At 31.7% G+C, this 12774-nt stretch overlaps 1 protein-coding gene across 1 annotated transcript; it reads right to left on the reverse strand.

Moving 5' to 3' along the window:
• Positions 1-3276: 3276 nt before the first annotated feature.
• LOC146526426 (putative inorganic phosphate cotransporter) lies at positions 3277-9395 on the reverse strand. The gene is made up of 11 exons (XM_085207146.1): positions 9341-9395; positions 8758-9035; positions 8289-8468; positions 7709-7847; positions 6391-6608; positions 6030-6179; positions 5645-5777; positions 5134-5252; positions 4593-4712; positions 3961-4090; positions 3277-3341 (listed from the first exon to the last, which is right to left on the reverse strand). The coding sequence occupies exons 1-11, from the start codon at positions 9393-9395 to the stop codon at positions 3277-3279; spliced, it is 1587 nt and encodes a 528-aa protein (XP_085063272.1).
• Between the last annotated feature and the right edge of the window lie 3379 nt (positions 9396-12774).

Here is a 12774-nt window from a genome sequence, read left to right on the forward strand (position 1 = left end):
TGATAAATATAATAAATAAATATAGATAATAAATATAATATAGAGGGTAATACAACACAAAATTATAAGAAAAGAGGTTTATGATATCAACCATTATTTATACAATTACTTAACAAATTTATATATTATACAAGTATTTATAATATAAATTATTACCAATAATTAACAATTTAATTACTTAACCAGCAAATAGAAACATATAGTTAAAAATAATAACCGTATTGTTACTCCGTTTAATTATTTAAGTAAGCCAATAAAATGATATAATGTTAGTCATATTTATGTATATAAGATATAATTCCCTCAAAAAGACGCACCAAATGATTGTGACGCCTTCCATAGATTATTATTCTTATGTACGTAAAATTATCTTATCTTTTCTTATCTATAATATAATGTTAAAATAAATACTGGTATTTGCCATTTTGGTGCACATGAGATGTATCAGAATGGACGTTTATGGTCTTGGATTCAATTTCATTTATTCAATACACCTTGTGTCTGAATGGGGACCAGATCTGATCACTATGTTTCTAGGTTTCCTCTGCCTGCCCTGCTATGTGCGTGCAGAGTGTAGCTAAAAAAATCTTTATAATAATCAACAATCACTAACCTTCATTCATTCATTGCATTTGCTAACATTATTTGTTATCAGTTTGTCTATTTGTTAAGGTCTTTAAAACTATGACGTCATTGTTATACAGTTTTGTAACCACATCCAATCCATGGTTGTGGGTTCGATTAATCTTAGGAATTAATTTTTTTTGAATATTTTCGAGTTCCGCCACTCATCACGTCACACCTCCAGAATTCTAAAAAGAGTGCCTTAACCATTAGATATCTAGGTTCTATTTAGCTACTCTGCTGTGCAGAATAAAAGAATATTACTATTAAATTTTATTTTTAATGTTTTAGATTAAAAATAAAATTTATATAATGTTAGCAATTCACATTTGTCTATGATTTGGTCTATAAACAGTGGGGTTTAAGTAAGGTAGTCCTTTTCTCGTGTGGTCAGTCGGATATTATAAAGCTAAGTACTAATTTGTTACTTTTTGTTACTTTTAAAGTATTAAGTTATTGTATGTTCCCATTTGCTTTTTAAGTAAATAAATTATTAATTAATGTTATCTAATAAATTATATTATAAATACTTGTATAATATATAAATCTATATAAATTTATTATGTAGTTTAAAAAATAAATGTTAATTGATATCATGAACTTCTTTTCTTATAATCTAATTTGAATTTTTTGCTCCTGTAACACAAACCGTGGCGTTCGAGTTGCAACTGAGCCCGCAATACGCAGTGACTCGAATTTTGGTGAAGGTTTATGAAATCCATACAAACGAATGAAAACCACTAATAAAAAAATAAATAAATAATATTTACCATAATTTGAGCTTTCAGCATCATTCCAGGGCTGTACATCTGCAGACATGAAGATAATGAAGATTAGATTACATATAATTGTCATAGCGGCCATTACCGTCATTACGATTCTCTATTGGTAGGGATTTGTCTAAAATAAAATATATTTTTTATATATTATAATGGGGAACAACAATATTTATTCAATAAAGTAAATTCAATGTATATATGAATTTCTAAACTCCTGCAGCTAGTCTCATGCATTTTCCATACAATACCCTCGGGTGGGAAATATGTATAATGCTTCGACTTGACTGGACACGTTCTAATATGTTAATAATATTTATTTTCTTATATAATAAATGTATATATTGTTTTTTCAACCGACTTCAAAAAGGGTAATTTCATCAATTTGTCATCGGCCTTCTGCCCTCACTTTAATTTCAGGAACTGCTGGTCTTACTACTTTGAATTCAAAAAATCTTATAGTGTTGGATAATCTATTTATTGAGGTAGGCGGTAACATAAAAACAATATAGCTCTAATTACTTCAATGTAACTCTTTGTTTAGAAGAAGAGCTGAAGATCGAGTGTGGTGGCGAGAATTGGGGAAGGCCTATGTCCAACAGTGGATAACTGATGGCTGTCGATTATGATGATGATGATGATGAACTCAATGATTTACAGTCAGAGTTTTTATTCAACCACAAAACTCATCATATACTTTCATTCCAATTTGACTACAGGACCAAAGCTGCAGTTAAAACTAATCTTCTATATATATAAAAGGACTTGTCCTCACTGACTGAGGTAAGACGCACGCACAGCCGTAACCGCTGTGCGTAGAAATGTGAAATTTGGACAGTAGTTTACTTTTGTAATCTGGACATCCACTAAGAAGGGATTTTGAAAAATTTTAACCCTAAAGGGGTTGAAAGTTTGTAATGAAAAAAAATTAAATCGGCACCGATTCTTATAAAATTTGAAATTTAGATTTTCAAAAGTGTTTAATTGAACAAATGTTTCATCGTTTTCTAGAATTCTCCCCCTAAGGGTGCAAATAAGGGGTTGAAAGTTTGTATGGAAAAATCTTTAAAACGCCACCGATTATTATAAAATTTTTAATTTAGACTTTTAAAAATATTTAATTGAACATGTGTTTCATGGTTTTCTAGAATTCACCCCCTGAGGGTGCAAATAAGGGGTTGAAAATTTGTATGGTTTTTTTTTTTAAATCGCCACCGATTTTTATAAAATTTGAAATTTAGACTCTTAAAAATATTTCATTGAACACTTTTCGTGGTTTATTAGAATTCACCCCTAATTACGCAAGCGAAGCTGCGCGCGTCCGCTAGTTAAATATAAAACTAGGATAAAATAAATTTCAGTTAAACTAATAATTAAGTAAAGTTAGTGCAATATTATATGTTTAATAAACATTTTATTCCACAAAATTTCAAAGATATTATTTCTTGGTTTGCGGTAACAATAAGTTAGAATTGTATTTTGTAGCTACACCTGTAAAGTTTCATTAGCGATTATTTTCTAAAGCAATTTTTATTAAAAGCTTTTATTTTTTTTATGTGACTATATTTATTATTATTTTCATTTCTTTGCTTTAGCGTTTAGTTCCGCTATATTTACAAAAAAAACATCCAGACTCAACAGTTAGGTTGTATTTTTTTATTTCATTTATGAATCCAAATATTTATCCGTCGATCGAGTTACATCACGTAGGTTGTCTTCTAGATATTCGATAACCTCGTTCCTGTAAGTCGATGGGTAGCTGCACGATAAACCTGTAGAGGGCTAAGCAGTTTCTTCTCTTCTTAACATTATCAAAAAATAAAGGGCAAATTTGTATATCATCATGTATTTTAATAAAATAACAAACAAATTTAAGCTAGTTTTTCACAACTTCCGTTTCTTGAGATTGTTTTTCAGGTCTTAATTTGATTGATTCTGGCACTAAAAAGAAAATGATGATTAAGAAAAATTGTAACATGCTTATAGAATAATTGGAATTAAACCAGATGTAGTGTGATGCAAAGCAGAAGTCCCCATTCTTTTGAGATATTGCGTGTGGAGAAAACTCTGCGCTTTGTCCACTAGAAGGAGGAATAAAAAATATAATCATACATCCGAGAACCATTACATTTACAATTATAGGTTGCCCAATAAACAGTGAAAAATTAAGTGTTCGCCGGAAAAAGTCAACCTTAATTTCTTTTCCGCCTTTTATAAGCTAAAAAAATAGTTTCAGGAGAGGCAGGAATCGTCGCCACGCTTTTTTTTGTTACATGAAAAATTGAACCTACAACTATCGTGTTTACAGTCAAGTCTCTGTCTCTATCCACTATTTTTTTTTTTGGACAGATACACATAGCAGGGTAATGAAAATATTAAATAATTTAATTTTCTAGAGTAGGAATCGAACTCACCACCTGTCACATTTATAGTAATACGCCCGTGCACCTGCGCCACTACTGGCTTCTTATATAATAATGAACTTTCCTAATTAATTTTGTCATTAGAGTTACTTTAAATATTATCTGTGAGAAAATAGAAAAAGAACAATAATATTTACTAGAATTTAAGCTTTCAGGTTCATTCCAGGGCTGTACGTCTGCTGACATGAATATAACGAATATGAGATTGCATATAATTGTCATGGCGGCCATCACCGTCATAACGATCCTCCATTGAAATATATTTGTCTGAAATAAAGACATACACACTTTTATATTGAAATTTAGATTCTTATAATTATTTCATTGAACACTTATATCACGGTTTATAAAAATTCACCCCTAAGGATGCAAATAAGCAGGCGAAGCTGCCAGCATCCGCTAGTTATAGTATAAATACAATTAAATAAAAAAAAACAGCTTCACGCAGGGTAGGCAAAGGAAATTTAGTGTTAATTATTTTATTTTAATTTGCTTTTCTTGTATTGAGTAGGTGTAAAAGGTATAAGACGACTTATGACTGTAAGTGCGATGTTTATGGATTTTATTTCCTGTCGTGTAGATGATCTCTTTTTTATTTTCTCGTTGTGATAGGGATCCAAAAATCTCAAAAAATGTGGAATGGATTGTCTTAAAGCGTGAAGATATTTTTTGTACAAATACGTATGTCATCGAGGCCATTGTTTTGTAAAACAGTGTTCAACGGTTCCATCAGGCATTGCGTATTTAACCTGCCTAGATAAATACTTACCACATCAGTAACTGTATACGAGACTACCATAGGAAGTATTAATGTGAGAACCCCAGTTAAAGTGTTGCCAGTCGCCATTAGGGCTCCGTTATAATTTGGTGAAAGATCTACATAATTGACCTGAAAATAAATACATTTATTAATATTTTTAATAAAATATTATATTATTAGAAGGTAGGGAATCCAATTGTTGTCAATTATTACACAGATTTGCGTAATAATTGACAATAATAGAATTTATAACCATCGTTATCTTATTAAATTAATATTATGTTATGTTTATTATTTAACAGTCAGTTAATACATAAATAATCAGTGCTACAGCGTCTATGCAGCGAGTATGGAAAATATATTTTTTTCATTTTTTTGTCCTGGTAAAGAAGACAAAGTGTGTCGTTGAGTTCCACCATATTTTGCCCCAAAAATTGAATGAATTATGTGGAGAACGGAGTATCTCAGCACTAGATATGCAGGTTTTCCCTGCCTACCAGATACCAGATGTGCAAGAAAAAGCGTAAAACTAAAACAGTACAAATCTTACCATCCAACCAGTGTGTAAAGCAGCATTGGCAGTCATAGACACTATGAAGCACACTACAGCTAGAGCAGTGTCTTGTGTGTACGACACCAATGCCAGACATAATCCTGGTATGACGCAAGCTAGAACATTTTTTTTTAATTATATTTAGAGCAGACAAAGAAAACTTAGTGTGAGACACTCAAAATCGTTATATAGCCAGTGCGGGAAAATGAAATTATTATATATTATGAAAAACATTTTTTTTTTCCTGAATCATGTTTTAAAACTACCCAATAATTGAAATTTAAAATGATAAGGTAATAACATTACGCCAATTTTCAATATTAAGCTCATCGTTGCACAGCGGCAAAACGACTGAATGTAAATTATACGGTTGTAGTTTTGATTTGCACTCGGGAAAATTTATTATTTTTATTTCCCAGGTCTGCTACAACAGCTATAAATATATAAATAATTGTAAACTACTTTTTTAGTGAAAAAGTTACCTAATTTAAATGATGGAAAAACTCACCGATTGAATTGGACAATCTCCTAGCATTTCTTAAGCTAATAAGTTTTCTGTTTGTGAAAAAATCCGAAAAGAAACCAAAGGCAATCGCTGAGAAGAAAGCCGCTATATAAGGTAAAGATGATAATATACCACTCTGAAATAAAAATAATATATATTTTTAGCTTCTCACTGCGTTCCCCACGCAACACCAAATTTCAGAACTTAACATTAGGTCTTGCCAGAACGAGCAAATAAAAATAATTCGTTCACCCTATGTAATATGACTTTAATGTTTACGTTCTACCACATACGAGGTCGTATAGGACAAGCCACAACTACTAGGTTCCTTTTTTACTGGTTTGTACCTTTTTGGAGGCTTGATTTTTAAAACTAGCACTTTACTTACATCGAGTATATTTACATGCAATATAGCACTCATATAAGTAGGCACTTGTATAAAAAGGAACACGAAGCACAACGCGTTGGTGCTGTGCGTAATGAAAGTCGCCCACGCTGGTACCGATGTAAGTATTGCTTTCCAGGGGACTCCAGGTTTCTGCTGAAACAAATAAATGACAAATAATGCATGGAAAAATAATGGAAAAAAAATACGAGTAATCAAATCTCAAATTGATGTAGAAACCTCTTCCTGCATCAATTTGAAATAATGAGAGAGTGATGGAACTTAACTTTGCTCTTATGCGCTATTATGCTTCTTTATTTCTTAACATCTATACAAGTAACTTCTTAAAAGTATGTATACTTACATGTGTAATTTCAGTTTTGATTTTTCCCATAATAAAATTCCTCTCCCCTTTAGATATAAACTTGTTCTCCTTAGGCGTTGTCGTCCCAAAGACTGTAAACAGAATGAAAGTGACGAAACAAAGAACTCCAAGAACCCAAAATGAAGACGGCCATCCATATCGACTAAAACCCAGAATTCCTGCTAATTGGAAGCCCAATACCGAGCCGATCCCAGAACCTGTAAGAACACAAAAAAGTAAGTTACCATTTATCTTTAATATATAAAAGGACTTGTCCTCACTGACTGAGGTAAGACGCACGCACAGCCGTAACCGCTGTGCGTAGAAACGTGAAATTTGGACAAAGGTTTACTTTCGTAATCTTGACATCCACTAAGAAGGGATTTTGAAAAATTTTAACCCTAAAGGGGTGAAATAGGGGTTCAAAGTTTGTATAGAAAAAAAAATTAAATTGGCATCGATTTTTATAAAATTTTAAATTCAGATTTTTAAAAGTATTTAATTGAACACGTGTTTCATCGTTTTCTAGAATTCTCCCCCTAAGGGTGCAAATAAGGGGTTGAAAGTTTGTATGGAAAAATCTTTAAATCACCACCGATTTTTATAAAATTTGAAATTTAGACTCTTAAAAATATTTCATTGAACACATGTTTCATGGTTTATTAGAATTCACCCCTAAATACGCAAGCGAAGCTGCGCGCGTCCGCTAGTCTTTTATATTTTTACAGTATCTGACCGTAAGCTCGACGGGTGTATATTTGATTCTAACTCGAGGGATTATTATTAATATACATTTTCTAGGGAAGTTTTTTCGGAATTGGTTCCCTAAAGAGGATACGATAAAAGGCTTACTCGAAACGACCCTTGTTAGACCTACGGCACAGATAGGAAACGCACAGATAGGGCGTCCCCACAGACGCCCCGTACTAGTGTTTCCTCGCTGCATAAACCTAATTTGCATATTAAAATTAATTTGTATTAATTTATTAATATACCTTTGAATTTTAGATTTTTCTGAATTAACAATGAAATAATTCATTAAGAACAATATTGCATTTTTATTCCCTGATTTATGTTAAAATAGAAATATCACATAGCAAAACACATCCGTTTAGCATGAATTCGTGAGCGCATACGTTCCAAGCGTTCATCGCAAACTCCTTTTGATCTGTTGCAAAAACAAACATCGTTCCGGACCGGCTCAGCGATAAGTGGTTGCAAGCCATCACAGCCCATGACAAACGGTGAGTTTACATGTTGTTGTTTAAGGAAGCTCGGAAAGCCTTCACAAACGTATAAACGATGTATAACTCCTTACCCGTATATATGTAAGTGGACAGACTTGCTCTTTCACTGACAGGAACCCAATTTGCAACAAATCTCATAATCCCAGGGTAAAGGCCAGCTTGAGAACATCCTTGCAATACTCGAATAGAACATAGTGCTTTCCAATCACCCTAAAAATAAAGTTAGAACATTTTTTATAGTATTTTTATTGGTGTACTAATTCATTTTGTTTTTTCTTTATAAAAGAAGGTAACTTTATTGACGACTATTTCTCACTTCATAAACTTGTTGATAAAAGTTTTATCAGCTTCACGCTGTGTCCCGTATATTGCAACATAGGCAGAGAGAACCTGGTGTTATGACACTCCATTCCCTACTTTTCGCCGAATTATATTATCGAGATATTCCGTGTTAAGTAGCGAAACTCAATGCTGTGCTGTGTATAACTTATTACCAGAACAATAAAATGAAAACCGTTGCATATGCTGCCTCTGTGCCGCGTTCTTTCGAATATGTTTTCATTCGTCCATAATAAAAAATCCAACAATTCTTTAGAATATAAAACGCATAGTCAACCCTATAGCCTCAAGAAGTAAGTAGTAATTACTCACCCAAGCAATAAGCCACGGTGAAAAGAAACTTAACACAGCATTTAATGCCATAGCAATTTGAAGTGGTATCTTTCCACCCCATCGTTGGCTTACGATACCCATAGGTAACATCATGACGCTATAGCCGAGGAAAAACGCTCCAAGAACCATTTCCTGAGTTGATTTGGGCCAATCATATGTCTGGAAAAGAATTGTAATTATTTTTTATGATATACGCGGTATCATTAAGATTTTTAAATGTTATTCCTCATATAGGAAAGATTTTTTAGATGCATACTACAGTCCGCATATAAGAGGGTTGGTAGAGAGAGCCTGGAAACCTAGTGTTAAGACAATTGGTTGGCATTGAGACATTTCCGTTGAGTGGCGGATATTAACGCCGCGCTAGGTATGCCACGTTACTAGAGCGAGGAAATGAAAAAAAATAATAATATTAATATGTTAACAGTAAGCAAAATACTCAACTTACCCTGTATATACCACTTGACTCTTCATAATCTATTGTAGAGGTTATATTTTCTAATGTAAAATTTGCGTTATCATCTCTTATAGAAGTAATATTTTCTTTTAATATTATACTAGTTCCAGTATTATTAACTTGAGATATATTATTAGTAGGCATTATCATAGCAACTATAGTTACTCCTAAGTGAGCTCGAGTAGCGTAACCTAAGGTAAGACAGAGGAATACAAGGGCAGCTTGGAAATGTCGCACTCCATAGCCGTATGTGGCAGGTTCTTCTGAATCTAAAATTATATATTTTTGTATTAGTTTTTGAGTGATTATTATTATTTAAAGCACTCAGAGACGTTGATTAGCTTTTAAATATGGTATGATTAACACATATTATTTATGGTAATTATGATTACGATTTACTGTAAATTTACGAAATCTTTTTATTAGAGTTCCGTATTTTTTAATAAATAAAGCAGAGAAAACTTCAGTAACAATATTATAATTGTGCTTTTAAATCCAATAGAGTGATGCATAATGAATTATTTATATTTTACTTATACTAAATACAATTTCAATATATATAATATATACATACTCTGATCCTGTCCTTTTTCTGCAATAGGAAGTTTTTTGTATTCTGCATCCGCCATTTTAATTTGCACTTCTATTTCTTTAGTAGAGAAGTATAGATCTGCAAGTCTCTATTCTTCTTATTTTGCTCAGTCTGTCAGTTCTTGTTAATCATTTAACTTTCTGGTGGTGAATGCACCGCTTATACAGCTGACGAGGAATCATCAAAAAATAAAAAAATTACACTTTTACTTTATATTTATTGAGATAACAAACAGAAGTGGCATTTCATTTTCGATTAATTAAACAGCGTCAGTTTTCTAGTTTTCTACATCTTCATCTTTGGTTTTAGTCACGCAACACTTCAATTCCATATGAAGGTCCATATTTCTTAAAACCACATTGCAATGTTTTTTTTCGAGAGTGAGTGGTGGAACTCGAACAATAGACCATTTTATATGTAAGAAAATAAAAGAAAACAAAAATGTGTCCAGTAAAACTTAAAATTAAATGCCATAATGTTAAAAACTACTTCGTTTCTTAGTCTAATCCAAGCTAACTTGTATGATAGTAAATAAGCGAAAAAATAACTTTTTATTAAAAACTTTTGCGTTTACCTGTAGGTAAAATAAAAAATTAGGAAAAACACGTTTTTTTACGTTTCAAATGAAACATGTAATAATATAAATCGGAAAATCTAATAAAAAGGCACATCTATAAAAAATATTAATCAATGCTGTAGGTCCTAGTGACGTAACAAGACAATCTTATTAAATATCAAATATGTTACATATCAGTGAGTATAAACAATTTTTGTACAGAAGCTACCGAGAGTTGTAAAATTCCAAGTCATTTATGTACATTTAGTATCGTTTTAGTGATTACAATAGAAAAAACCGCAAATATTTTTAATAAAATTATCTTGTACATACAGTGGCTCGTTTAGGGCGTTGTCTCTTTTGTGGTGCTATTTGGGAATTCAATTTCCAATTTAATATACAAATAGATATATAATTAATTGAACACGTGTTTCGTGATTTATTAGAATTCAACTCTAAGGGTGCATAAGCAGGAGAAGGTGCGCGCGTCCGCTAGTATAAATATAAAAAAGAGACAGGAACAAATAAATGCAAATTTTAAATAAAACTACAACTTTATTTAAAATTCAATAAGTTTACAATATAATGTTGAAACTCGAAGATTCAACCAATAAAGTGGATTCATTGGAGCAAGAAATCAGATGCTGATCATTTAGACCCGTCGCAAGGTCAAATCGAATTTACTAAATAAATCTACAATTTTCACTTGGTTCTACTTGTATTCTAAATCTAATTAGCAATATAAAAAAAAATTGCGTCATATTTGTACAAATAAAAATAGTTAGTTACGTATAGTTTTAATAAAAAAAATATGACTTAATTGAAGTGAACCTATCTTTCTCGGACATGTACTTATAGATGCCAGATATATTTACCATTATAGATATTTTTCATATGAAAATATTTTCAAAAAGTGCATAATTTTGAAAATATTTTCAAATTATCGAATCTTTTTAATTTGTGGCACTAAAACAGGGGTTTTCAATGACGACGACTCTCACTCTCTCATGACGTTAGCGAGCACGACGGAAATTTAATATATTTCAAGCGGCAACTTGTACGATATATTTGTCTTCAATTAACCAAAGTATTCGCATGAACAAACCGACAAAACCAATGAACAATAAGGGGACATCTGTTGAAATGATTTTGGAGGCATCGGCCGAAAGGGTTTTTACGTTCAATTTGGCAAACGGTTCTCCGCTGAATGTACTAAATCTAGATATGTACGTCTGGTTTCAATTAACTTATTGACAGAGCGTGGGTTCCGCAATGTCATACAAGTTTCTAAATTGCTTCATGGATAGTTCTGTGTTCGTTGAAGTTCTCTGATTGTGCGAGTTGGATTGCCATTTGAAGGAATGTTGATATTCAAAAGGTTTCCCCTTTGTCTAAATAGATAAGCTATAGAGGGGTTCTGCCACCCCACACGCTATATATTTTGCTAAAAATAAAAAGCGGTCACAAGGGTGTGACTGTAACGCGACGGTTGTAGGTTCGATCCCCACTCGAGGAAGTGAAATATTTATTTACGTTTATATTTCCATTTCTTCGCTCTGGTGTCGAGGCTAAGCGCGGCGTTGAGTTCTGCCACTCCACTCGCAATGACTCCATAATTTGGCAGAAAATGGGGAACGGAGTGTCTTAACACTAGGTTCCCTCTGCCTATCCTGCTGTGTTCGGGATACATTTTTTTTTAAATCTTTTTTAGATGAATTACATTAATAATTAATTTTATATAGATATAATTACATTGAATAAGAAAGAGAGAATATATTATATAAATATAAATTCTTAAATAATAACAAAAAAGAACCGAATTTTCATTGAAAATTGTTAGACAAAATATATTTAAGGTTCTGTAAAGGTAAGCCAAATGAACCAAAGACTAAGTACTTCAGCAGAAAATTAGTTTTACCCTCGAGGTTTTTAGCTGTTTAATGGCGAAAGTTAGATAGACGTTATTTTAGGGGATGAAGATTTTTTTTATGTTTTTTAGTCAATTATATACCTATATAGATTACTATTTTTTTTTTATTTTAACCAGACAATCCCTTAGTATCCCTTAGTATGTAAGGTGATCACATTCAAATAATTAATAAAATTAAATTGAAATGAACATCTTTTTACTTTTTAAAATCCGCTATTTTTGAAGTCGGTGCCTTCCAAGACAAAAATTTCATTAAGAGATAACTACTAAATACAATTATTTTTTATATTTTTTTATAAAAGTAAAAAATAAATAAATAAATGACCGTGTTCGGGCTTACTCCAAAAATAACAAATTTCAAATAGTAATATTAAAGAAATATTTAAAATATTATTTTCTACAATTTGAATTTTTCTGCGCTTTGTCTCGTATGTAGCAGGGTAGGCAGAAAACTTAGTGTTAAGAATCTCCGCTCTCCGCTTTTCCAATGAATTCAAAACACTGTGAATTCAGTAGTTACTTATATAAATGTAGTAGTCAAAATGTATCCACCTTCGAGTGACAGTAAAAAATATATTTTATCTGATACTTATAAAATGTCTAAGTTTTATCATTTTAAACAAATATGCACACAATATCATACGTATATTCAAATATGTAGGTTTTAACGTAACGTTGGATTTCTAAAATGTATATTATAAAAACTGTAAAAATCAATGTCTTAATGATAAACTTTTCTATGGTATTTACAATTAAGGACCTTATTGCAAAAATTCAAATTCAAATTCTATATCTCCAGGTGAACCAACGGCAGAGAGTTCCGCGGACGGAATATTAAATCACCAAGTTTTCTCACGTACCCGACGTATCCACATGCCCAATGCAAAATTAATATTATAACAAGGACATAGTATGTACTTAATAAGTTCA

The sequence above is a fragment of the Heliconius melpomene genome, unplaced genomic scaffold, assembly GCF_056956725.1.
Source record: "Heliconius melpomene rosina isolate 202511_hmr_F unplaced genomic scaffold, ASM5695672v1 ptg000042c, whole genome shotgun sequence".
In the NCBI taxonomy this organism is placed as follows: domain Eukaryota; kingdom Metazoa; phylum Arthropoda; class Insecta; order Lepidoptera; family Nymphalidae; genus Heliconius; species Heliconius melpomene.